General features: G+C 41.6%; 1 protein-coding gene across 1 annotated transcript; it reads right to left on the reverse strand.

The window, feature by feature from the left end:
* LOC144459460 (uncharacterized) lies at positions 1–27,575 on the reverse strand. Its single transcript, XM_078163650.1, has 2 exons — positions 27,477–27,575; positions 1–591 (listed from the first exon to the last, which is right to left on the reverse strand). The coding sequence occupies exons 1-2, from the start codon at positions 27,573–27,575 to the stop codon at positions 1–3; spliced, it is 690 nt and encodes a 229-aa protein (XP_078019776.1).
* Positions 27,576–27,913: the final 338 nt, after the last annotated feature.

The following is a 27,913-nucleotide window of genomic DNA, read 5'->3' on the forward strand; positions in this document are numbered from 1 at the left end:
TCAGGGATTTAAATTACTAATAAAATTTGCCAGGTTCCTAGAAATGAGAGCAGCTCCATCCAAAGTGGGATGAATGCTATCTCTCCTAATAAGACCAGGTTTTCCCCAGAAAGTTTGCCAAATATTAACGAAACCCACATCATTTGCTGGACACCACCTGGACAGCCAGCGATTAAATGATGACATGTGGCTAAACATATCATCAGTGGTCAGTTTTGGGAGGGTTCCAGAGAAAACTATGGAGTCCGACATCATTTTTGCGTATTCACACACCAAGGCAATATTAATTTTAGTGACCTCCGATTGGCGTAACCGGGTGTCATTGTTGCCGACATGAATAACAATCTTACTGAATCTACGCTTAGCTTTAGCCAGCAGTTTTAAATTTGATTCAATGTCGCCTGCTCTGGCCCCAGGGATACATTTGACTATGGCTGCTGGTGTTGCTAACTTCACGTTCCTCAGAATAGAGCTGCCAATAACCAGAGTTTTATCCTCAGCGGGTGTGTCCCTGAGTGGGGAAAAGTGGTTGGAAACGTGAACAGGCTGGTGGTGAGCGATAACCCAATTTTTAAAAGCTTCTCTGGCTTGCTGGTGGAGTTCATCCACATACTCATTCCAGCCTGGCCTGAAGCTGTACTTCTTTGCTTTTCTCTGAATGAGTGGTTTACTAACCTCATTCAGACCCTGCACAATTCTGCCATATAGTACACATAGCTCTTCTTTGTGATTTGGCATACCACAGTTGAAATTATCACACATTATAGCATCATATGGAATTTCAATGTTACCTATGGTCTTCTCAGTCAAGTCATGATAATGTAGCAGGTCGTTCTCTGAGAGTTTAGCCCACTCAATTTTCCCACCATGATTAACCTGATTATCATCCGTGGTCATTGTAGGTAGGTTTTCTACATTGAGCATAATGGAGACAGGCATGTGGTCCATTGTTGCAAACCCATACAAAATCTCAACTTTATCCACACATTCATGGGCATCAGCTGTGCTTACACAATGATCTAGCCAGGATGTTGTATTCCAAGCCTCACTGACATATGTATAGCTATCTGTTGGCAAATGGATCTTACTTGTTAACAAGAGCTTATTATCATGACAAAATTCAACTAGGTATGGGCCAAACACAGACTTCCTATCAGAGATATCTGCATTCAAATCACCCATTACATAAATACGGGTACATTCATTTTCCTCAATAAAAGAGCCAATAAAAGCAAGCTTTTGAAGATATCCGTCCTCGTTACTGGAACATTCATAAGGTGTGTAAACATTCAAAATGATAAGAACATTACCATTATAAGAAACTTTTATTGCAACACACCAGTCTACTCTCAATCTAATCACACTGATCAGAGGGTCATATTTTTTATGCCACATAATGGCCACACCTCCAGGTATTCTGCCTTGAACCAACCCCAAGCTCAAATTTGTGGTTGACTCCCCCACCCCATGGAAGTTACTATGAACAGAGTTAAGCTTGTCCAGGTCCTGTTTAGCAAGAAAAGTTTCTTGTAGACAAAGAATGTCAGTTTCCTCAAGGAGTTTGTCAACAACAAGTCGCCGTGCCTTATCCGCTGCATTGTGTCCTAGACGCAGGCCGCGTGTGTTATATGACACAATTCTCATGAGAAGTAGACCAATCTTATGCATGTCACCCAAGTAAGCAGCGATGGATGAAATGATTACTGCATGTCATTTACCCAAGCTTTCTCTTTACATCATGTTTCTCTCCACTCTCCTTTCTGCTTACATGTATAACTCCTTGTATGTTCACACAGTTGATCCTGGGTTCCAACTCCAATGTAGTTACTCAGTCTTGTTAATCATTAATGATATGGTGCAGATTTTAAGTTTAATACTATTATGGCCAGGACAGTCTGACAGACTGACAAACAGACATTGCAGGTCTCTCTCACTCTGTGAGTTTTGCTAATATTTGATGACTTCCCATCCTACAACATAAGTGAAACAAACATGATGTCAGGACATTTTTTACCCTTGAAGAGGGCGGCACATGTAGGCCTATTTTAGATTTAGTAAAATGCCACAGATTAGCCTATGTTTTTGGAACTTCACCTGGTTGAACAATATGGTAAATAGGCCTACTATCATTTTGATTTCATTTGATTTGGAAACATAAAACATTACATAACATTTTTACAGACTAGTGGTTGTTCAGGTGGGGTTAAGGAAGATAAACACAAAAAGCAATGTTGTAGGAATTGAGCAGAGAGAAAACAATGACATAGAGTACTGGGCCTATCCTATTTGTACCTAGCTAATGCATCTGGGTCTCGTTTCAATTTGGTTTTTCCGTAATTTGGTTTTGAAAGAGAAAACGGGAAAACGGAAGCACTTCCGTTATTTCGTTTTGTGTCTCAAAACGGAATAACGGGAAAACGGCCGTATTTCCGTAAATCCGTTTTATTTTGAAAACAAAATATCAAACTATCAAAAGGTACACGGACCCTCACTACCACATAATACCACTTCATGCAAATGAAGCTATTATTCATGTTTGAATAAAAAAGCCTGCATGTGCACATGTTGCTATAGTTATGTGACTTTTGAGGTCACGTGAATATATTTAGAATGGTTTGATAATTTGCCACTTAGACCATGGGGAGGAGACCAGCTGAGTAAACTGATGTGTGGATGAGAAACTTGCAACTGAAGAAGTTACCCCCACCCCCCGGCCTAGACACTGGGGAAGGTAGGGAATCTTGAGGTGACCGGATGAGGGAACTTCTGGGTTGAAGATCCAGATTAAGACAGTCTGTATCTTGATGGAGGTGGTGCAGGGGGGGAGGTGGGCTGGGAGTTTTGCTGAAATGACAGCTAGATGACAGCAGAGAGAGAAATTTGACAGCTAATGACAGGTTGGTAGAGAACAGGGAGAGGCTGGCAGACTGTGACTTGTTGAAATATGTGAAGAAGGGTGGAGCAAGAGGATAGTGGGAAAACAGAGAAGTGGCTTTGAGGTATACTTAAGGTAAACATTAAAATACCTATTGAAACTTTGAAATACGCATCAATAGGTAAAATTTCAATTTTTGTTTTGATGTTCAAATGGAGTCTCTATGTGAAAGTATACCACAAATGTTATTAGCATGTAGGCTAGCTGAAAACCTGATTTCAAGAAATGTGTGACTTGGAAAGAGTATGCATTGCTTGGAGCTTTCAGGGACAGAGTGGGGAATGTCTTGCACTACGGCAGATGAGGGTTACGGTGGGTGGTGAGGGTCACGGTGGCTGATTTGGGGCGGAATAGGTTAGAACCCGCAGATTGCCGCTCGCGGCTATATTTATTATTATTATTTTTTGTTGTCTGCCGCTTGAGCTCAAATTCCCGTGAGCTGGAATGAGCCAGAAACCTGAAACTTGGCCCAATGATTGGAAATGATGTGCATCAACTTTTATTAAAATATGAGCCCAGTCGGCCACATGGTGGCGCTGTAATTAAGGCTTAAAAATGACTTTTTTGGGAGGCCACGCCCCTCACACCATAAGTCTGATTGACTTGAAATTTGACACACAGGTCCAGCTCAATGTGCTCTACAAAAAAGCCTCTGGGACCATTAAGCTCCGCCGACTAGATTTTTTGCTAATTTGCATAATTTGAAAAACAGTAAAATGACATAAACTTTTATAATTTTGACTCCATCAACACCAAATTTGGTACACGGCTTTGGGGGATGACAAGACACATTTCTCTTACAACTAAGTCAGATTGGTCAAAAAACATGGTCGCCACGGACCAATGAATCTTTGCTGTGGGCGCAGCTTAGAATTGATTGGCCATAACTCCCACACCCTTTGACCTATCATCACCAAACTTGGTGGGTAGGTCCACAATGAGACTTGGAAGCTGCCTACCAAAGCATTTTGAGCTCAGCCTATAGCGGGCGCTATAAATGCCACACATCTGTATCTCAAAGACCATTGGATGGAATTTCACCAAATTTGGTATGCATGCTCTAGGGGTGGCTATTAACTCATATCTTGAGTGCCATGTTGATAGGTGAAAGTGGGCGTGGCCTATTCGTCATTAACCGTCATAATTTGCGTTTTATTAATTTATGACCAGCTGGAAGGACCTAGGGACATGAAACGTGGTACATGGACTATAAATGACATCCAAATACTGCTCAAAAAATTTGGTCCCAATCGGCCCTATGGGGGCACTATAACATAGAGTGTAAAGCTTGAAAGGCTCTGCCCGCCGCACCACAAGTGCTATTGACTTGAAATTTTACACACACATCCTCCTGATAGTCCTCTACAAAAAAGCCTCTTGCACCATGAATGCCACCCTTACAGAATTTTTGCTAATTTTAATAATGTTAAAAACAGTAAAATGAATAAGCTTTTGAAATATTTGTGCTATCAACACCAAACTTGGTATGAAGCATCGGGGGACCGAGACACTCATTTCTATTATAAATGAGCAAGATCGGACGAAAAACACGGCTGCTGTCAAGCAAAGTGTCCTTGGAAAGGGCGGGGCTTAGCGAATATCGGCTGTAAAATGTTAACCGTTTTTCCGATCGTCACAAAACTGGGTAAATATCATCAGAAGGGGACCAAGAACACACCCAAAAAAAGATTTTGAGATTGGCACATAGGGGGCGCCACCGCCATTCCCAGATATTCCCGTTTTTTTCCCAAACCGTTTTCCCATTGAAAATGAATTACGGAATCTTCAAAAATCACAAAATTTCAAACGGTAACTACGGATTCATACTTTCAGCTGGAAACTCCATTCAAACTGGAAAATATTCAGCAATTCCTTGACTTTTTACATATGATTCAACTTTTCAATCCCATTCAAACTTTCCAAAATATTCAGTGTTTTCTGAAACTTGGTTATAATGGAAGTCAATGAGAAAATCATTCAAACTCACTCATCTTCACCCACACTTCACGAACTCATACATTCACGTAGAAACTCCATTCCAACTCTGAAATGTTGACATTGCCATGGACTTTCAGTGACTTATTCATATTTTCCATATCTCTTTTAGTTTTTCTACACCAGCTGTTTAAAAATCATGAAATTTTCAGCCCTTCTCAGAATTTATAATGGGTGTGTATTGCGTGGAATGTTGAGAGTTCGAGTGGGTGATGTCATCGCTAGAGTGCACAGCACCTCTGAAATCATCAAGAAATTTTCTCTTAAACTCGCTGGTGCGGCCACATCGTTCACTCTGCATACACAAATTGTACACCAAATTGTAGGAAAAGCCGTTCCGGTCGCAGAGGTGCGACCACTGAAGAAAATGGATTTAGGGTTTTGGCTGCAGGTGGTCTAAAAGGACAACAAGTCCAACCAACTGCCCCATTCACTCCCATGTTAAGTGAGAGCCCAAATTTCTGGAAGAAAGCAGACCATTCCACTTATGTCCATCATGGCTCTGGCCTCATTTTTCACACCACAGAAATGAAATTTACACCTTTGTGATCCGCATCCTGTCCTCTCGCTCACGGTGTGCTTTTTGTAGCTGTAGCACTTACGGTTTTTCATTAAACAGTTGGAGTTTGAGAGGAACTTTTGGCTCAGTTTCTGCCTTTTCTTGGTGTATTTAAATTTGACTGTGCCATTGCCAACCGGTGATTGGCTGAATCAACTCCAGCCATTCGGCCAATCGTCTGTGTGTCACAGCACAGTCAAATCTGAATATTTCAGCAACCTGACTTCTTTGCAGTTAAAGCCTCATCATACAGAGGTAATTACATATGTGTCAGTCTGCCTGTCTGGGTCTGTCTGTCTCTGTCTTTCTGTGTCCATCTTGGACATTTTAGACTGCAGTCTTTTTTAGCTGTTAAGTTAAGCTGTTTTTTCTATCTGTAAGTGGACATACACACAGACAGACAAACAGACTCACACATACACAAACGCGGCGACAGCACGTGAACATACACACATTCAGGCATGCACACACACACAGACACACAGTGATACATTTACTGCTATTAATAATTAGCATATTGCTATGGGGATACTAGTTGGCAGCGAGCATCAGGCACACTCAAACTTTCATGTGAAATTTTCTAGTTCATTCATTCACTCATTCATTCATTCTTGAAAATGAAAATTTCATTCATGAAAATTTCAAATGCTCTGCAGAGATCAGATGAAGGCCACAGGATTTGTTTAAAGCCAATTTCCCAATTGCGTAACTTATATCATCAGGCCTTATGACCACATTATCATGAGATACATCGCCAACAGTAAAAACATCACTTTTAACACAGTTAAAAAGCTCCATGTAATGTCTTCTCCATAATTCCATAATATTTACACTGCCACTTACCCCCTCCATACTGGAGGACAAAGGTATTTTACTATGATTCATAATCTTGACTTTATTCCAAAAATCATTAACATCATTTTGTTGCATCTTCCGAGCCAATGCATTTGCTCTCAGAGTCAGTTCATTCCTCTTAATATAATGTACTGCATATTTGAACCTAGCAACAGCTTTCTTTTTAATTTCACTCTCAGGTCCATGCTTTGATTTACCAGCGATAACCCAGTTTTTAAAAGCTTCTCTTGCTTGCTGGTGGAGTTCATCCACATACTCATTCCAGTTTTGAAAACAAAATATCAAACTATCAAAAGGTACACGGACCCTCACTACCACATAATACCACTTCATGCAAATGAAGCTATTATGTCATGTTTGAATAAAAAAGCCTGCATGTGCACATGTTGCTATAGTTATGTGACTTTTGAGGTCACGTGAATATATTTAGAATGGTTTGATAATTTGCCACTTAGACCATGGGGAGGAGACCAGCTGAGTAAACTGATGTGTGGATGAGAAACTTGCAACTGAAGAAGTTACCCCCACCCCCCGGCCTAGACACTGGGGAAGGTAGGGAATCTTGAGGTGACCGGATGAGGGAACTTCTGGGTTGAAGATCCAGATTAAGACAGTCTGTATCTTGATGGAGGTGGTGCAGGGGTGGAGGTGGGCTGGGAGTTTTGCTGAAATGACAGCTGGATGACAGCAGAGAGAGAAATTTGACAGCTAATGACGGATTGGTAGAGAACAGGGAGAGGCTGGCAGACTGTGACTTATTGAAATATGTGAAGAAGGGTGGAGCAAAAGGATAGTGGGAAAACAGAGAAGTGGCTTTGAGGTATACTTAAGGTAAACATTAAAATACCTATTGAAACTTTGAAATACGCATCAATAGGTAAAATTTCAATTTATGTTTTGATGTTCAAATGGAGTCTCTATGTGAAAGTATACCACAAATGTTATTAGCATGTAGGCTAGCTGAAAACCCGATTTCAAGAAATGTGTGACTTGGAAATAGTATGTATTGCTTGGAGCTTTCAGGGACAGAGTGGGGAACGTCTTGCACTACGGCAGATGAGGGTCACGGTGGGTGGTGAGGGTCACGGTGGCTGGTTTGGGGCGGAACAGGTTAGAACCCGCAGATTGCCGCTCGCGGCTATATTTATTATTGGGTTCTAACCCCGAAGGGGTAGAACCCTTCTAAGATTGTACCGGTTTATTATTATTATTATTATTATTATTATTATTATTATTATTAGGGTTCTAACCCCGAAGGGGTAGAACCCTTCTAAGATTGTACCGGTTTATTATTATTATTATTATTAGGGTTCTAACCCCGAAGGGGTAGAACCCTTCTAAGATTGTACCGGTTTATTATTATTATTATTATTATTATTATTAGGGTTCTAACCCCGAAGGGGTAGAACCCTTCTAAGATTGCAGCGGTTTATTATTATTATTATTATTATTATTATTTTTTTTTTTTTTTTTTTTTGTTGTCTGCCGCTTGAGCTCAAATTCCCATGAGCTGGAATAAGCCAGAAACCTGAAACTTGGCCCAATGATTGGAAATGATGTGCATCAACTTTTATTAAAATATGAGCCCAGTCGGCCACATGGTGGCGCTGTAATTAAGGCTTAAAAATGACTTATTTGGGAGGCCACGCCCCTCACACCATAAGTCTGATTGACTTGAAATTTGACACACAGGTCCAGCTCAATGTGCTCTACAAAAAAGCCTCTGGGACCACTAAGCTCCGTCTAACTAGATTTTTTGCTAATTTGCATAATTTGAAAAACAGTAAAATGACATAAACTTTTATAATTTTGACTCCATCAACACCAAATTTGGTACACGGCTTTGGGGGATGACAAGACACATTTCTATTATAAATGAGCCAGATTGGTCAAAAAACATGGCCGCCACGGACCAATGAATCTTTGCTGTGGGCGGAGCTTAGAATTGATTGGCCATAACTCCCACACCCTTTGACCTATCATCACCAAACTTGGTGGGTAAGTCCACAATGAGACTTGGAAGCTGCCTACCAAAGCATTTTGAGCTCAGCCTATAGGGGGCGCTATAAATGCCACACATCTGTATCTCAAAGACCATTGGATGGAATTTCACCAAATTTGGTATGCATGCTCTAGGGGTGGCTATTAACTCATATCTTGAGTGCCATGTTGATAGGTGAAAGTGGGCGTGGCCTATTCGTCATTAACCGTCATAATTTGCGTTTTATCAATTTATGACCAGCTGGAAGGACCTACGGACATGAAACGTGGTACATGGACTATAAATGACATCCAAATACTGCTCAAAAAATTTGGTCCCAATCGGCCTTATGGGGGCGCTATAACATAGAGTGTAAACTTGAAAGGCTCTGCCCGCCGCACCACAAGTGCTATTGACTTGAAATTTTACACACACATCCTCCTGATAGTCCTCAAAAAAAGCCTCTTGCACCATGAATGCCACCCTTACAGAATTTTTGCTAATTTTATTGTTAAAAACAGTAAAATGAATAAGCTTTTGAAATATTTGTGCTATCAACACCAAACTTGGTATGAAGCATCGGGGGACCGAGACACTCATTTCTATTATAAATGAGCAAGATCGGACGAAAAACACGGCTGCTGTCAAGCAAAGTGTCCTTGGAAAGGGCGGGGCTTAGCGAATATCGGCTGTAAAATGTTAACCGTTTTTCCGATCGTCACAAAACTGGGTAAATATCATCAGAAGGGGACCAAGAACACACCCAAAAAAAGATTTTGAGATTGGCACATAGGGGGCGCCACCGCCAAACCGTTTTCTCCATTGAAAATGAATTACGGAATCTTCAAAAATCACAAAATTTCAAACGGTAACTACCGATTCATACTTTCAGCTAGAAACTCCATTCAAACTGGAAAATATTCAGCAATTCCTTGACTTTTTACATATGATTCAACTTTTCAATCCCATTCAAACTTTCCAAAATATTCAGCGTTTTCTGAAACTTGGTTATAATGGAAGTCAATGAGAAAATCCTTCAAACTCACTCATCTTCACCCACACTTCACGAACTCATACATTCACGTAGAAACTCCATTCCAACTCTGAAATGTTGACATTGCCATGGACTTTCAGTGACTTATTCATATTTTCCATATCTCTTTTAGTTTTTCTACACCAGCTGTTTAAAAATCATGAAATTTTCAGCCCTTCTCAGAATTTATAATGGGTGTGTATTGCGTGGAATGTTGAGAGTTAGAGTGGGTGATGTCATCGCTAGAGTGCACAGCACCTCTGAAATCATCAAGAAATTTTCTCTTAAACTCGCTAGTGCGGCCACATCGTTCACTCTACATACACAAATTGTACACCAAATTGTAGGAAAAGCCGTTCCGGTCGCAGAGGTGCGACCGCTGAAGAAAATGGATTTAGGGTTTTGGCTGCAGGTGGTCTAAAAGGACAACAAGTCCAACCAACTGCCCCATTCACTTTCAGGATATTAGGTTGTGTCTAAGTACAGCAGGTTTCACAACAGGTTGGCAGAGGATAGAAATAGGCATCATGGCAGGGTGTACAATTTCTCCATTAGCATTTACTATGGCAATGGAAGTAATCATCAGGGCTTCTAAGTGGGTAGTAGGTGGGGAGAGACGGCAGAATGGGTTGCATCTTCCACCAGTTAGGGCTTACATGGATGACATGACACTGGTGACCACAACAATGCCATGTACAAAGAGGCTACTAGAGAAGGTAAATAAGAACCTCAAGTGGGCCAGCATGAAAATCAAGCCTAGTAAATCTAGAAGCATCTCGATATGTAGAGGGAAGTTAAGTGATAGGAAGTTTGTCATAGATGATGAGGACATCCCAACAATTAGGGAAAAGTCAGTAAAGAGCTTAGGTAGGTGGTACAATGTAGAGTTGAATGATAAGGAACAGGTGGTGAAATTTAGAAAAGATGTGGCTGAAGGATTGGATAGAATAGATAAATCAGAACTTCCAGGAAAGTTGAAGTTGTGGTGTTTGCAATTTGGGCTATATCCTAGGTTAATGTGGCCATTGTCAGTTTATGAAATTCCAATATCTGTTGTGGAGAGAATGGAAAGGTCGGTTAGCTCCTACATTAGGAAGTGGTTGGGCGCTCCTAGGTGCCTAAGTAGTGTTGCATTGTATGGAAAAGGGATACTTCAGCTGCCAGTATCTAGTTTAACAGAGGAATTTAAATGTACCAAGGTCAGGACAGAGCTCTTGTTATCTGGGAGTAAGGACGTGGTAGTTAGGAGTGTGGTTCCAAATCCAACCAAGGGGAGGAAGTGGAACCCAAGATCGGCAGTTCAGGAGGCAGAGGCAGCTCTTAGACATGCAGAGATTGTAGGTAATGTTCAGTTTGGCCGGGCAGGCCTGGGGCTTGGCTCAGGTAAACCGGTATGGAATACAGCAGGCCTCAAAGATAAAAGAAAGCTGGTCGTAGAACAGATACGCAGACAGGAAAAGATAGTAAGGGGTGCAAAGGTAGTGGCCCAGGCTAATCAGGGACAGTGGTTGAATTGGGAAAGTGTAGAGAAGAGGAAGCTTAGTTGGAGGGACCTGTGGAGTATGGAGGAGAATCGTATTAGATTCCTGGTAGGGGCTACATACGATGTGTTACCAACCCCCCAGAACCTAAAACTGTGGGTAAATGAGGACCCATCATGCCCATTGTGTTCACGTACCGCAACTTTAAAGCATATTTTGTCAGGCTGTAAAGTTAGCTTGTCACAAGGCCGATATACATGGCGACATAATCAGGTGTTGAAATGTTTAGCTGCAGGCATCGAAGGGAAACGAAGACAGGTGAATTCAGAAGGTGTTAAGGATAGGGGCTTAGTAATTCAGTTTGTCCGTGAGGGAGAGAAATACAGAAGGGATAAGTTAGTGAGGAGGCAAGGGTGTGGCCGCCTAGAAGGTGCTTGTGATTGGGAAATGCAAGTAGATTTAGGGGGAAAGCTTGTTGTTCCTCAGGAAATAGTCTGTACCAGGCAGAGGCCTGACTTAGTGTTGTGGTCAGTGAGTCAACAGATAGTTTATTTCATTGAGCTGACGGTTCCTTGGGAAGACTCAGTGGAAGAAGCCTATGAAAGAAAAAAGCTCAGATATGCAGACTTAGGAGCAGAAGCTGAGCAGCGAGGATGGAAGACTAGGATTTGTCCAGTGGAAGTGGGGTGTAGGGGATTCATAGCAAGATCAACTGTCTCACTCCTGGGGGAACTCGGAGTGCGGGGACAGAATTTGAGGAAGACAGTGAGGGAAATGTCAGATGAAGCAATTAAATGCAGCCAGTTTATCTATTACAGAAGAAATAATGTCAGCTGGGGGCCAGCAGGGGGAACTACTAAGCAGGGCACATAACTCCTTGAGATCAGGTGGAGAGATCCACTTCCTGTCAGGAGAAATCCAGGAAGAGGAAGTATTTAAGTGTGGGAGTGGCCTATTGGAATCCATTTTGTTTGAGGCCGTGCGGCAAGGTGAGTGTGCTTGCTGATCCTGTAAGTCCAGTTAGCTCCTTTAACTTTAGCTTATATTGTAGTTATGCTATGTAGTGTGTGAAATAGAGTATGGTGAATGTGACAGGAAAGCTAGTATCAGCATTGCTTCTGCCTGGAGCTCGCATGGAGCCTGGGTTTGGTTGAAGATGGCAGTGCTGTTTGGGCTGAGAAAGCCATGTGTAAGTAAGAAGGAAATCCAGGAAGAGGAAGGTTATTTAAGTGTGGGAGTGGCCTATTTGAATCCATTTTGTTTGAGACCATGCTGCAAAGTGAGTGTGTTTGCTGATCCTGTGAGTTCATTTATCTCCTTTAACTTTAGTTTACATTGTAGTTATGCTATGTAGCGTGTGAAATAGAGTATGGTGAATGTGCTAGTAAAGGTAGTATCAGCATTGCTTCTGCCTGGAGCTCACATAAACGGAGCCTGGGCTTGGTTGAAGTTGGCAGTGCTGTTTGGGCTGAGATCACTGTCCAGCCTCCTGGAGGTGTCATTGTTGTGAGGGCTCGTCCTGGGGAGGTAGACTGTACAGCCTAACCCGGCGGGGGAGTGTGATAGCCTAACAAGGCTTCCTTCCCTGGGTCTACCTCCTCTGTGGTAGTATAGGTAAGATAAAGGAGGTTGTTCGGTTAGTGTGGGGAGCAGTGAGACCTGGCATTAGGGGAGTGTCTCTGGGACGCCAGAGATCACTGTCTAGCCTCCTGGAGGTGTCGTGGGACTAACTAGACGAAACACCGGTGAAAGGAGGTTCCCACCCGATGACCCCAAAGACATGTTAGTTATCACTGCTCACGGGTCTGTATAGTTAAGCCTTGCCATAATAGCTTATCGTAGGGCTTAGGAGGATTATTCACTGAGTGCTGATCCCTTTTTTTTTTTTTTTTATTAGAGCACAAACTTCTTGTGTTTATTTGAATTCCATGTTAAGTGAGAGCCCAAATTTCTGGAAGAAAGCAGACCATTCCACTTATGTCCATCATGGCTCTGGCCTCATTTTTCACACCACAGAAATGAAATTTACGCCTTTGTGATCCGCATCCTGTCCTCTTGCTCATGGTGTGCTTTTTGTAGCTGTAGCACTTACGGTTTTTCATTAAACAGTTGGAGTTTGAGAGGAACTTTTGGCTCAGTTTCTGCCTTTTCTTGGTGTATTTAAATTTGACTGTGCCATTGCCAACCGGTGATTGGCTGAATCAACTCCAGCCGTTCGGCCAATCATCTGTGTGTCACAGCACAGTCAAATTTGAATATTTCAGCAACCTGACTTCTTTGCAGTTAAAGCCTCATCATACAGAGGTAATTACATATGTGTCAGTCTGCCTGTCTGGGTCTGTCTGTCTCTGTCTTTCTGTGTCCATCTTGGACATTTTAGACTGCAGTCTTTTTTAGCTGTTAAGTTAAGCTGTTTTTTCTATCTGTAAGTGGACATACACACAGACAGACAAACAGACTCACACATACACAAACGCGGCGACAGCACGTGAACATACACACATTCAGGCATGCACACACACACAGACACACAGTGATACATTTACTGCTATTAATAATTAGCGTATTGGTATGGGCATACTAGTTGGCAGCGAGCATCAGGCACACTCAAAATTTCATGTGAAATTTTCTGGTTCATTCATTCACTCATTCATTCATTCTTGAAAATGAAAATTTCATTCATGAAAATTTCAAATGCTCTGCAGAGATCAGATGAAGGCCACAGGATTTGTTTAAAGCCAATTTCCCAATTGCATATTTGAACCTAGCAAGAGCTTTCTTTTTAATTTCACTCTCAGGTCCATGCCTTGATTTACCAGCGATAACCCAATTTTTAAAAGCTTCTCTGGCTTGCTGGTGGAGTTCATCCACATACTCATTCCAGCCTGGCCTGAAGCTGTACTTCTTTGCTTTTCTCTGAATGAGTGGTTTACTAGCCTCATTCAGACCCTGCACAATTCTGTCATATAGTACACATAGCTCTTCTTTGTGATTTGGCATACCACAGTTGAAATTATCACACATTATAGCATCATATGGAATTTCAGTGTTACCTATGGTCTTCTCAGTCAAGTCATGATAATGTAGCAGGTCGTTCTCTGAGAGTTTAGCCCACTCAATTTTCCCACCATGATTAACCTGATTATCATCCGTGGTCATTGTAGGTAGGTTTTCTACATTGAGCATAATGGAGACAGGCATGTGGTCCATTGTTGCAAACCCATACAAAATCTCAACTTTATCCACACATTCATGGGCATCAGCTGTGCCTACACAATGATCTAGCCAGGATGTTGTATTCCAAGCCTCACTGACATACAGTACAGGCCAAAAGTTTGGACACACCTTCTCACTCAATGCGTTTTCTTTATTTTCATGACTATTTACATTGTAGATTCTCACTGAAGGCATCAAAACTATGAATGAACACATGTGGAGTTATGTACTTAACAAAAAAAGGTGAAATAACTGAAAACATGTTTTATATTCTAGTTTCTTCAAAATAGCCACCCTTTGCTCTGATTACTGCTTTGCACACTCTTGGCATTCTCTCCATGAGCTTCAAGAGGTAGTCACCTGAAATGGTTTTCCAACAGTCTTGAAGGAGTTCCCAGAGGTGTTTAGCACTTGCTGGCCCCTTTGCCTTCACTCTGCGGTCCAGCTCACCCCAAACCATCTCGATTGGGTTCAGGTCCGGTGACTGTGGAGGCCAGGTCATCTGCCGCAGCACTCCATCACTCTCCTTCTTGGTCAAATAGCCCTTACACAGCCTGGAGGTGTGTTTGGGGTCATTGTCCTGTTGAAAAATAAATGATCGTCCAACTAAACACAAACCGGATGGGATGGCATGTCGCTGCAGGATGCTGTGGTAGCCATGCTGGTTCAGTGTGCCTTCAATTTTGAATAAATCCCCAACAGTGTCACCAGCAAAACACCCCCACACCATCACACCTCCTCCTCCATGCTTCACAGTGGGAACCAGGCATGTGGAATCCATCCGTTCACCTTTTCTGCGTCTCACAAAGACACGGCGGCTGGAACCAAAGATCTCAAATTTGGACTCATCAGACCAAAGCACAGATTTCCACTGGTCTAATGTCCATTCCTTGTGTTTCTTGGCCCAAACAAATCTCTTCTGCTTGTTGCCTCTCCTTAGCAGTGGTTTCCTAGCAGCTATTTGACCATGAAGGCCTGATTCACGCAGTCTCCTCTTAACAGTTGTTCTAGAGATGGGTCTGCTGCTAGAACTCTGTGTGGCATTCATCTGGTCTCTGATCTGAGCTGCTGTTAACTTGCGATTTCTGAGGCTGGTGACTCGGATGAACTTATCCTCAGAAGCAGAGGTGACTCTTGGTCTTCCTTTCCTGGGTCGGTCCTCATGTGTGCCAGTTTCGTTGTAGCGCTTGATGGTTTTTGCGACTCCACTTGGGGACACATTTAAAGTTTTTGCAATTTTCCGGACTGACTGACCTCCATTTCTTAAAGTAATGATGGCCACTGGTTTTTCTTTAGTTAGCTGATTGGTTCTTGCCATAATATGAATTTTAACAGTTGTCCAATAGGGCTGTCGGCTGTGTATTAACCTGACTTCTGCACAACACAACTGATGGTCCCAACCCCATTGATAAAGCAAGAAATTCCACTAATTAACCCTGATAAGGCACACCTGTGAAGTGGAAACCATTTCAGGTGACTACCTCTTGAAGCTCATGGAGAGAATGCCAAGAGTGTGCAAAGCAGTAATCAGAGCAAAGGTGGCTATTTTGAAGAAACTAGAATATAAAACATGTTTTCAGTTATTTCACCTTTTTTTGTTAAGTACATAGCTCCACATGTGTTCATTCATAGTTTTGATGCCTTCAGTGAGAATCTACAATGTAAATAGTCATGAAAATAAAGAAAACGCATTGAATGAGAAGGTGTGTCCAAACTTTTGGCCTGTACTGTATGTATAGCTATCTGTTGGCAAATGGATCTTACTTGTTAACAAGAGCTTATTATCATGACAAAATTCAACTAGGTATCGGCCAAACACGGACTTCCTATCAGAGATATCTGCATTCAAATCGCCCATTACATAAATACGGGTACATTCATTTTTCTCAATAAAAGAGCCAATAAAAGCAAGCTTTTGAAGATATCCGTCCTCGTTACTGGAACATTCATAAGGTGTGTAAACATTCAAAATGATAAGAACATTACCATTATAAGAAACTTTTATTGCAACACACCAGTCTACTCTCAATCTAATCACACTGATCAGAGGGTCATATTTTTTATGCCACATAATGGCCACACCTCCAGGTATTCTGCCTTGAACCAACCCCAAGCTCAAATCTGTGGTTGACTCCCCCACCCCATGGAAGTTACTATGAACAGAGTTAAGCTTGTCCAGGTCCTGTTTAGCAAGAAAAGTTTCTTGTAGACAAAGAATTTCAGTTTCCTCAAGGAGTTTGTCAACAACAAGTCGCCGTGCCTTATCCGCTGCATTGTGTCCTAGACGCAGGCCGCGTGTGTTATATGACACAATTCTCATGAGAAGTAGACAAATCTTATGCATGTCACCCAAGTAAGCAGCGATGGACGAAATGATTACTGCATGTCATTTACCCAAGCTTTCTCTTTACATCATGTTTCTCTCCACTCTCCTTTCTGCTTACATGTATAACTCCTTGTATGTTCACATAGTTGATTCTGGGTTCCAACTCCAATGTAGTTACTCAGTCTTGTTAATCATTAATGATATGGTGCAGATTTTAAGTTTAATACTATTATGGCCAGGACAGTCTGACAGACTGACAAACAGACATTGCAGGTCTCTCTCACTCTGTGAGTTTTGCTAATATTTGATGACTTCCCATCCTACAACATAAGTGAAACAAACATGATGTCAGGACATTTTTTACCCTTGAAGAGGGCGGCACATGTAGGCCTATTTTAGATTTAGTAAAATGCCACAGATTAGCCTATGTTTTTGGAACTTCACCTGGTTGAACAATATGGTAAATAGGCCTACTATCATTTTGATTTCATTTGATTTGGAAACATAAAACATTACATAACATTTTTATAGACTAGTGGTTGTTCAGGTGGGGTTAAGGAAGATAAACACAAAAAGCAATGTTGTAGGAATTGAGCAGAGAGAAAACAATGACATAGAGTACTGGGCCTATCCTATTTGTGCCTAGCTAATGCATCTGGGTCTCGTTTCAATTTGGTTTTTCCGTAATTTGGTTTTGAAAGAGAAAACGGGAAAACGGAAGCACTTCCGTTATTTCGTTTTGTGTCTCAAAACGGAATAACGGGAAAACGGCCGTATTTCCGTAAATCCGTTTTATTTTGAAAACAAAATATCAAACTATCAAAAGGTACACGGACCCTCACTACCACATAATACCACTTCATGCAAATGAAGCTATTATGTCATGTTTGAATAAAAAAAGGCTGCATGTGCACATGTTGCTATAGTTATGTGACTTTTGAGGTCACGTGAATATATTTAGAATGGTTTGATAATTTGCCACTTAGACCATGGGGAGGAGACCAGCTGAGTAAACTGATCTGTGGATGAGAAACTTGCAACTGAAGAAGTTACCCCCACCCCCGGCCTAGACACTGGGGAAGGTAGGGAATCTTGAGGTGACCGGATGAGGGAACTTCTGGGTTGAAGATCCAGATTAAGACAGTCTGTATCTTGATGGAGGTGGTGCAGGGGTGGAGGTGGGCTGGGAGTTTTGCTGAAATGACAGCTGGATGACAGCAGAGAGAGAAATTTGACAGCTAATGACTTGGTTGGATTGGTAGAGAACAGGGAGAGGCTGGCAGACTGTGACTTGTTGAAATATGTGAAGAAGGGTGGAGCAAGAGGATAGTGGGAAAACAGAGAAGTGGCTTTGAGGTATACTTACGTAAAGAGATGATCTTCCTGTCTGAACTTTCACTTACCTTCATTTAGGTAAAATCATAATAGTACACTCACATCTGTGTCTTTAGCCTTACAGAATATTTTATAGCCTCTCCCATACACATCCATTATTATCTCCAGATTTCTCCCAAAATTATCATGATCATGGAACTGTGATTGCTTAAATGGAGTCTCTATGTGAAAGTATACCACAAATGTTATTAGCATGTAGGCTAGCTGAAAACCCGATTTCAAGAAATGTGTGACTTGGAAAGAGTATGTATTGCTTGGAGCTTTCAGGGACAGAGTCTTGCACTACGGCAGATGAGGGTCACGGTGGGTGGTGAGGGTCACGGTGGCTGGTTTGGGGCGGAACAGGTTAGAACCTGCAGATTGCCGCTCGCGGCTATATTTATTATTATTTTTTATTGTCTGCCGCTTGAGCTCAAATTCCCGTGAGCTGGAATAAGCCAGAAACCTGAAACTTGGCCCAATGATTGGAAATGATGTGCATCAACTTTTATTAAAATATGAGCCCAGTCGACCACATGGTGGCGCTGTAATTAAGGCTTAAAAATGACTTTTTTGGGAGGCCACGCCCCTCACACCATAAGTCTGATTGACTTGAAATTTGACACACAGGTCCAGCTCAATGTGCTCTACAAAAAAGCCTCTGGGACCATTAAGCTCCGCCTGACTAGATTTTTTGCTAATTTGCATAATTTGAAAAACAGTAAAATGACATAAACTTTTACAATTTTGACTCCATCAACACCAAATTTGGTACACGGCTTTGGGGGATGACAAGACACATTTCTATTATAAATGAGCCAGATTGGTCAAAAAACATGGCCGCCACGGACCAATGAATATTTGCTGTGGGCGCAGCTTAGAATTGATTGGCCATAACTCCCACACCCTTTGACCTATCATCACCAAACTTGGTGGGTAGGTCCACAATGAGACTTGGAAGCTGCCTACCAAAGCATTTTGAGCTCAGCCTATAGGGGGCGCTATAAATGCCACACATCTGTATCTCAAAGACCATTGGATGGAATTTCACCAAATTTGGTATGCATGCTCTAGGGGTGGCTATTAACTCATATCTTGAGTGCCATGTTGATAGGTGAAAGTGGGCGTGGCCTATTCGTCATTAACCGTCATAATTTGCGTTTTATTAATTTATGACCAGCTGGAAGGACCTAGGGACATGAAACGTGGTACATGGACTATAAATGACATCCAAATACTGCTCAAAAAATTTGGTCCCAATCGGCCTTATGGGGGCACTATAACATAGAGTGTAAAGCTTGAAAGGCTCTGCCCGCCGCACCACAAGTGCTATTGACTTGAAATTTTACACACACATCCTCCTGATAGTCCTCAAAAAAAGCCTCTTGCACCATGAATGCCGCTCTTACAGAATTTTTGCTAATTTTAATAATGTTAAAAACAGTAAAATGAATAAGCTTTTGAAATATTTGTGCTATCAACACCAAACTTGGTATGAGGCATCGGGGGACTGAGACACTCATTTCTATTATAAATGAGCAAGATCGGACGAAAAACACGGCTGCCGTCAAGCAAAGTGTCCTTGGAAAGGGCGGGGCTTAGCGAATATCGGCTGTAAAATGTTAACCGTTTTTCCGATCGTCACAAAACTGGGTAAATATCATCAGAAGGGGACCAAGAACACACCCAAAAAAAGATTTTGAGATTGGCACATAGGGGGCGCCACTGTTTTCTCCATTGAAAATGAATTACGGAATCTTCAAAAATCACAAAATTTCAAACGGTAACTACAGATTAATACTTTCAGCTAGAAACTCCATTCAAACTGGAAAATATTCAGCAATTCCTTGACTTTTTACATATGATTCAACTTTTCAATCCCATTCAAACTTTCCAAATTATTCAGCGTTTTCTGAAACTTGGTTATAATGGAAGTCAATGAGAAAATCCTTCAAACTCACTCATCTTCACCCACACTTCACGAACTCATACATTCACGTAGAAACTCCATTTCAACTCTGAAATGTTGACATTGCCATGGACTTTCAGTGACTGATTCATATTTTCCATATCTCTTTTAGTTTTTCTACACCAGCTGTTTAAAAATCATGAAATTTTCAGCCCTTCTCAGAATTTATAATGGGTGTGTATTGCGTGGAATGTTGAGAGTTAGAGTGGGTGATGTCATCGCTAGAGTGCACAGCACCTCTGAAATCATCAAGAAATTTTCTCTTAAACTCTCTGGTGCGGCCACATCGTTCACTCTACATACACAAATTGTACACCAAATTGTAGGAAAAGCCGTTCCGGTCGCAGAGGTGCGACCGCTGAAGAAAATGGATTTAGGGTTTTGGCTGCAGGTGGTCTAAAAGGACAACAAGTCCAACCAACTGCCCCATTCACTCCCATGTTAAGTGAGAGCCCAAATTTCTGGAAGAAAGCAGACCATTCCACTTATGTCCATCATGGCTCTGGCCTCATTTTTCACACCACAGAAATGAATTTTACACCTTTGTGATCCGCATCCTGTCCTCTCGCTCACGGTGTGCTTTTTGTAGCTGTAGCACTTACGGTTTTTCATTAAACAGTTGGAGTTTGAGAGGAACTTTTGGCTCAGTTTCTGCCTTTTCTTGGTGTATTTAAATTTGACTGTGCCATTGCCAACTGGTGATTGGCTGAATCAACTCCAGCCGTTCGGCCAATCGTCTGTGTGTCACAGCACAGTCAAATTTGAATATTTCAGCAACCTGACTTCTTTGCAGTTAAAGCCTCATCATACAGAGGTAATTACATATGTGTCAGTCTGCCTGTCTGGGTCTGTCTGTCTCTGTCTTTCTGTGTCCATCTTGGACATTTTAGACTGCAGTTTTTTTTAGCTGTTAAGTTAAGCTGTTTTTTCTATCTGTAAGTGGACATACACACAGACAGACAAACAGACTCACACATACACAAACGCGGCGACAGCACGTGAACATACACACATTCAGGCATGCACACACACACAGACACACAGTGATACATTTACTGCTATTAATAATTAGCGTATTGGTATGGGGATACTAGTTGGCAGCGAGCATCAGGCACACTCAAAATTTCATGTGAGATTTTCTAGTTCATTCATTCACTCATTCATTCATTCTCGAAAATGAAAATTTCATTCATGAAAATTTCAAATGCTCTGCAGAGATCAGATGAAGGCCACAGGATTTGTTTAAAGCCAATTTCCCAATTGCATATTTGAACCTAGCAAGAGCTTTCTTTTTAATTTCACTCTCAGGTCCATGCCTTGATTTACCAGCGATAACCCAATTTTTAAAAGCTTCTCTGGCTTGCTGGTGGAGTTCATCCACATACTCATTCCAGCCTGGCCTGAAGCTGTACTTCTTTGCTTTTCTCTGAATGAGTGGTTTACTAGCCTCATTCAGACCCTGCACAATTCTGTCATATAGTACACATAGCTCTTCTTTGTGATTTGGCATACCACAGTTGAAATTATCACACATTATAGCATCATATGGAATTTCAGTGTTACCTATGGTCTTCTCAGTCAAGTCATGATAATGTAGCAGGTCGTTCTCTGAGAGTTTAGCCCACTCAATTTTCCCACCATGATTAACCTGATTATCATCCGTGGTCATTGTAGGTAGGTTTTCTACATTGAGCATAATGGAGACAGGCATGTGGTCCATTGTTGCAAACCCATACAAAATCTCAACTTTATCCACACATTCATGGGCATCAGCTGTGCTTACACAATGATCTAGCCAGGATGTTGTATTCCAAGCCTCACTGACATATGTATAGCTATCTGTTGGCAAATGGATCTTACTTGTTAACAAGAGCTTATTATCATGACAAAATTCAACTAGGTATCGGCCAAACACGGACTTCCTATCAGAGATATCTGCATTCAAATCACCCATTACATAAATACGGGTACATTCATTTTCCTCAATAAAAGAGCCAATAAAAGCAAGCTTCTGAAGATATTGGTCCTCGTTACTGGAACATTCATAAGGTGTGTAAACATTCAAAATGATAAGAACATTACCATTATAAGAAACTTTTATTGCAACACACCAGTCTACTCTCAATCTAATCACACTGATCAGAGGGTCATATTTTTTATGCCACATAATGGCCACACCTCCAGGTATTCTGCCTTGAACCAACCCCAAGCTCAAATCTGTGGTTGACTCCCCCACCCCATGGAAGTTACTATGAACAGAGTTAAGCTTGTCCAGGTCCTGTTTAGCAAGAAAAGTTTCTTGTAGACAAAGAATGTCAGTTTCCTCAAGGAGTTTGTCAACAACAAGTCGCCGTGCCTTATCCGCTGCATTGTGTCCTAGACGCAGGCCGCGTGTGTTATATGACACAATTCTCATGAAAAGTAGACAAATCTTATGCATGTCACCCAAGTAAGCAGCGATGGACGAAATGATTACTGCATGTCATTTACCCAAGCTTTCTCTTTACATCATGTTTCTCTCCACTCTCCTTTCTGCTTACATGTATAACTCCTTGTATGTTCACACAGTTGATCCTGGGTTCCAACTCCAATGTAGTTACTCAGTCTTGTTAATCATTAATGATATGGTGCAGATTTTAAGTTTAATACTATTATGGCCAGGACAGTCTGACAGACTGACAAACAGACATTGCAGGTCTCTCTCACTCTGTGAGTTTTGCTAATATTTGATGACTTCCCATCCTACAACATAAGTGAAACAAACATGATGTCAGGACATTTTTTACCCTTGAAGAGGGCGGCACATGTAGGCCTATTTTAGATTTAGTAAAATGCCACAGATTAGCCTATGTTTTTGGAACTTCACCTGGTTGAACAATATGGTAAATAGGCCTACTATCATTTTGATTTCATTTGATTTGGAAACATAAAACATTACATAACATTTTTACAGACTAGTGGTTGTTCAGGTGGGGTTAAGGAAGATAAACACAAAAAGCAATGTTGTAGGAATTGAGCAGAGAGAAAACAATGACATAGAGTACTGGGCCTATCCTATTTGTACCTAGCTAATGCATCTGGGTCTCGTTTCAATTTGGTTTTTCCGTAATTTGGTTTTGAAAGAGAAAACGGGAAAACGGAAGCACTTCCGTTATTTCGTTTTGTGTCTCAAAACGGAATAACGGGAAAACGGCCGTATTTCCGTAAATCCGTTTTATTTTGAAAACAAAATATCAAACTATCAAAAGGTACACGGACCCTCACTACCACATAATACCACTTCATGCAAATGAAGCTATTATGTCATGTTTGAATAAAAAAAGGCTGCATGTGCACATGTTGCTATAGTTATGTGACTTTTGAGGTCACGTGAATATATTTAGAATGGTTTGATAATTTGCCACTTAGACCATGGGGAGGAGACCAGCTGAGTAAACTGATCTGTGGATGAGAAACTTGCAACTGAAGAAGTTACCCCCACCCCCGGCCTAGACACTGGGGAAGGTAGGGAATCTTGAGGTGACCGGATGAGGGAACTTCTGGGTTGAAGATCCAGATTAAGACAGTCTGTATCTTGATGGAGGTGGTGCAGGGGTGGAGGTGGGCTGGGAGTTTTGCTGAAATGACAGCTGGATGACAGCAGAGAGAGAAATTTGACAGCTAATGACTTGGTTGGATTGGTAGAGAACAGGGAGAGGCTGGCAGACTGTGACTTGTTGAAATATGTGAAGAAGGGTGGAGCAAGAGGATAGTGGGAAAACAGAGAAGTGGCTTTGAGGTATACTTAAGGTAAACATTAAAATACCTATTGAAACTTTGAAATATGCATCAATAGGTAAAATTTCAATTCATGTTTTGATGTTCAAATGGAGTCTCTATGTGAAAGTATACCACAAATGTTATTAGCATGTAGGCTAGCTGAAAACCCGATTTCAAAAATGTGTGACTTGGAAAGAGTATGTATTGCTTGGAGCTTTCAGGGACAGAGTGGGGAACGTCTTGCACTACGGCAGATGAGGGTCACGGTGGGTGGTGAGGGTCACGGTGGCTGGTTTGGGGCGGAACAGGTTAGAACCCGCAGATTGCCGCTCGCGGCTATATTTATTAGTATTTATTCTATTCATCTTGGTTACTTACCAGACTGAACAGCAACCTTCTTGGCCTCCTCTTTTTGTGACATTAAGTCCTTCAATGAATTGTCAATCCATGGGGCGCCTTTGGCTTTAACTGTGAACTTCTTTAAAGGGGCGCGCCTGTTAACATTTTTCATAAAATAATCCATAAATAAATGCAGAGTCCTCAACTTCTGGCACCTCCATAGTGCCAGTGGGTTTAACTGCAAACAATGACGTAAGAAACATTACTGCTGACCAATAGCATCAACTAATAATAGCTATAATATTTTGCTGACCAGATCGATTCTTCCAGATGTGTTTTGGTACAATGTACCCATTATGGTCCCTTGTCCTCCAGGAAACATTGGAGCCTCCAGTCCCCTTCTGTTTCCTTTTCTTTGATGGCTAAAAGTAAAAAAATAAAATGATATATTTGCCTTTTCTGGGGCACACACATCCTTTTCAGGTGTGTACAAAAGTATTTTCAGAGAAATTTAGTAAGTGCAATAATAGAGAAAAAAAAATGAAAATATAACTTTTTTTGCTTCCAACTCATCTGCCAACGCTTTCCCCGCCTCCAGCCTCTGTCTGAAGGTCCCAGATGCCATTTGGAGACAGAACAAAGGAAGGAGAAAGGAAAGACGGATGGAAAAAGTTAAAGTAGAAAGACAAAGAGGAAAAGAGAGAAACACAATCAGACAAAGCAAAAGCTGTGAGAAAAAAGGAAACGAATAAAAGAAGGAATAAGAAACTGGTTCTTAAAAGAATTGTTGGATTCTATAGTAATAGACGGTTTGATGTTCAAAACACCTGAATAACAATAACAACATCAACAAAATGGATGAACTAGGATTAGTTGTGCAACCATGTCTTCTATTTGTTGCCACTGAAATGAACATTTAGCTAAATGCAAAGTGAATTATCACAAAAAGGTCTAAGGGGAATAAGTTGTGTGTACAAAAGCTAGAAGAAAAGTATCATCAAACAACCTAGACTCTGTATCAACAGGTTAGGAGCTGTCAAAGACTGGTCCTTGACCACTGATGGGGATCATGCATGTTGGCTATTAAATCAGCAATAACAAGGAACATGAACCTGATTCTGTGAACTGTAAATCTAGCCAGTGCTGCACCTGCAATGTTCTTTCATATTTTCACAATTTAAGTCAGCCAAAAAACTGTCAAAATACAGTTTGGGATACAGTAGGACAACACTGTTTCCTGCGGACAGAAATGCCTATACAGCTCACAGAATCTGCTTGGTCACAGAATTTAGTTTAACCCCATTGGCTAAAAGTAATTTCTCTTTATCATTTATTTAATCTATGTAACCTTCTTCTGCTAATAACGGGGCAGTGAAACAGTCACGTTAGTGTTTTATAGGACAAACTATTTCTGTTTTGAGCAAGGCACCTTCACCTTCTTTTGCGTGTGCAGTTATTTCAGATTCAGGGTCATTAAGGGTTTACATGTATAGATGTAAACTAACTAGCTAGGACATTAGCATGTGAGCTAACATTATCGTCTTATTGGTAAAATCATATGTCTTTAATATCATTCACAACTGATCTGTAACTAAAACCTCAAACTAAACAAACTCAGCTACATATGAATTGCAAGTAATCGATTACTTTAATATAAAACATAAGCAAATAAAATTATACAAACTTGTTGGACTTACCAATGCTACAATGTTCAATCACAAAATGATTTCAATTAAACTCCTCCCCCTCTTAGTACATCGTTTTTTGATTGGTGACGAAGGTCAAAGTTCATATGGTGACGGGTCACCTGAGACACAGGAGTGTCGATATTTACTTGACCACTAGAGGTCGCTTAGGTTTAAAATGTAACAGGCGGTCATAATACGCCGCTTGTACACACGACCTATGTGGTTGTTTTTTCAAGGACAGTCTCCCCTTTTCTTAATCTTAGCTGCCTGAATCTGGTGCAAGATCATGCTAGTATGCTCTAAACACCCTTCAAAACCTGGTATTCCTGCCTTCTGCACCACAGTATCTATTAAGCTAGGGCTGGGTGGTATACCGGTTCGTATCGAAAAACGGTATTTATTTTCGTTATGATATGAATTTTTCATATACTGCAGTACTGGTGAACAGCCCAAACAACGTCCGGAACGTACACAGCGGGAAAGTGTTTTAGCGGGGACCCATTTCACCGCTGCACAACACAGGTGTGCTACAGCAGGCAAGAGCAAGAGCATAGAGAAAAGTTTAGAGGCAAGAATGGCTGCCGGAGAGAGTCATGACAGCGAAGCAACTGTACACGATGACCCAGAAAAACTCACACCAAAAAGAGCAGTGTTTCCCCTATAAGCAACTAGCAGTGGCGCACCGCCATTTACAATTCTCCTCTGCTCTCTGTATCACTCACTGTGGAGTTTTGCCCCGATGCGCACACACACACACAGACACATGCGCACACACACACAGGTGAGCACACTAGAGCACGTCCGCGTTTTCCTGACCGAAGCCGACCCGTTCCGAGTCCGAGACAATTATAACCGAGCATGGCACTAATGGAGTGGAGCCTGTGTTGCGTTCAGGCGTTGTCACGTAAATAACAAATTCCGGCACTTGAATAGGCCATAGCCTTGGGATAATTTGTTTCTCCCAAACTATTCTTAGCTGTTTCCACAAAAATTTAAGGATATCAGGTGCACTTTTATAAACCCGGTAGGAGACTCCATTAGGCCCTGGGGCTGAAGGAGCCTTTGCACGCCTGACCACCTCATGAACTTCCTTCCACCTAGGTGGCCTAACATCCAACTCATGCTCTATCTCTCCTAATGGAGGGATATCCAGTGGAAGACCTACTATCCTATTCTTCTCTAAATCTGAATATGTATTTCTCAAATATTCTTCAACCTCTAGCCTTGCTGCTTTAAGCTGCCCTCCCTTTTCATGGCTAAACAATTCTTTAACAAACTTAAAAGGGTCCCTGAAAAAAGCTGTCCTTACATATTTCTTCCTCTTCTTTTTCCTGAGATGCTCTGCCCTTCTAAGAGCTGCTAGTCTGCTTCTCAACTCCTCTTGCAAAACATTAATTGCCTCCCTTTCTTCTTCTGTAGCTGTTTTCCACTGCTTTCTTAACTGTCTCCTTTCCTTAACTAACTTCTCTATTTCTCTTTGCTGCCTAGACTTACCTGACTGTAACCTCACACCCCTCTTTTTCTCATGCACCCCAAACCTCTCTGCACCATATGAGTAAATTATATCTCCCATCTTTTCTAACTTTTCTATCACATTTCCTTTAAGCCTCCTTAAGATTACTGACAAATCTCTATTAACTATCTCCAATTCTTTATTGTCATTTGCCCTTGGCCATTTAACTCTAACCTTTTGCTCCATGGTTCTCTCTCTGACTGGCCTGCAAACCTCAGTATGACCTGCATCCCCTCTTACAACCTTCTCCTCCTCAGTGACAGTGTTACTGATATCCTGTGAACTGTGGTTTTCTACCTGTCGCTGGACTTCATCCAACTGACTCGACTGACTTCTTAGGAAATACTGATCAATGCGGCTACTCTGCCCTTTCTTTGCCAAACACTTCTTCTTTCCCTGATGAGTTCTGAGGCCTTTTATTGATGTTACATTCTGCCTGCCACAAGGACAAACCTGAAACATCTTGTTCTCAATTGTGCTACTTTTGTCCTCTACAGATGCGCTCGCCTTGCCCTGAGTGCTGCTAACCCTAGCCCTGGTGAATAGGTCCATGCCCCAATCCTTCACTGAGTCACAGATCCAATGCATAGCCGTGTCCGTTCCAATGTCTGTTACTGTGTAATCCACCTGTGAGTCATTTTCCACCCCTGCTCTCGCTGACTCTTGAGGTATTATCCCTATGTTGGCTATAGCTCATTTTGGTTGTAGCAAGGCTACTAGGCCTAACCACTGCTGCCAAGGGTTGCTAGCCCATGCCGGCACCTTTGGGGTCTTTTCCCTCCTGTCAGCTGTGTTTCTAAGTGGTCACATGGTCTTCCTCTTGTTGTCAGCTGCCCCATTCACAGCAGTCACTAGATGGGCTAGTTCTGAGTTCAAATAAAGACAGGAAA

Source organism: Epinephelus lanceolatus, chromosome 21 (assembly GCF_041903045.1).
Source record: "Epinephelus lanceolatus isolate andai-2023 chromosome 21, ASM4190304v1, whole genome shotgun sequence".
In the NCBI taxonomy this organism is placed as follows: domain Eukaryota; kingdom Metazoa; phylum Chordata; class Actinopteri; order Perciformes; family Serranidae; genus Epinephelus; species Epinephelus lanceolatus.

What these genes read in the sequence shown, in the direction of transcription:
- LOC144459460 (XM_078163650.1), bottom strand. Translation starts at nt 27,575, where the DNA reads ATGGACCTATTCACCAGGGCTAGGGTTAGCAGCACTCAGGGCAAGGCG. An exon ending in TTGAGAACAAGATGTTTCAG is followed by an intron (nt 592 to 27,476) that starts GTTTGTCCTTGT and finishes GAACTCCACCAG; the next exon opens with CAAGCCAGAGAAGCTTTTAA.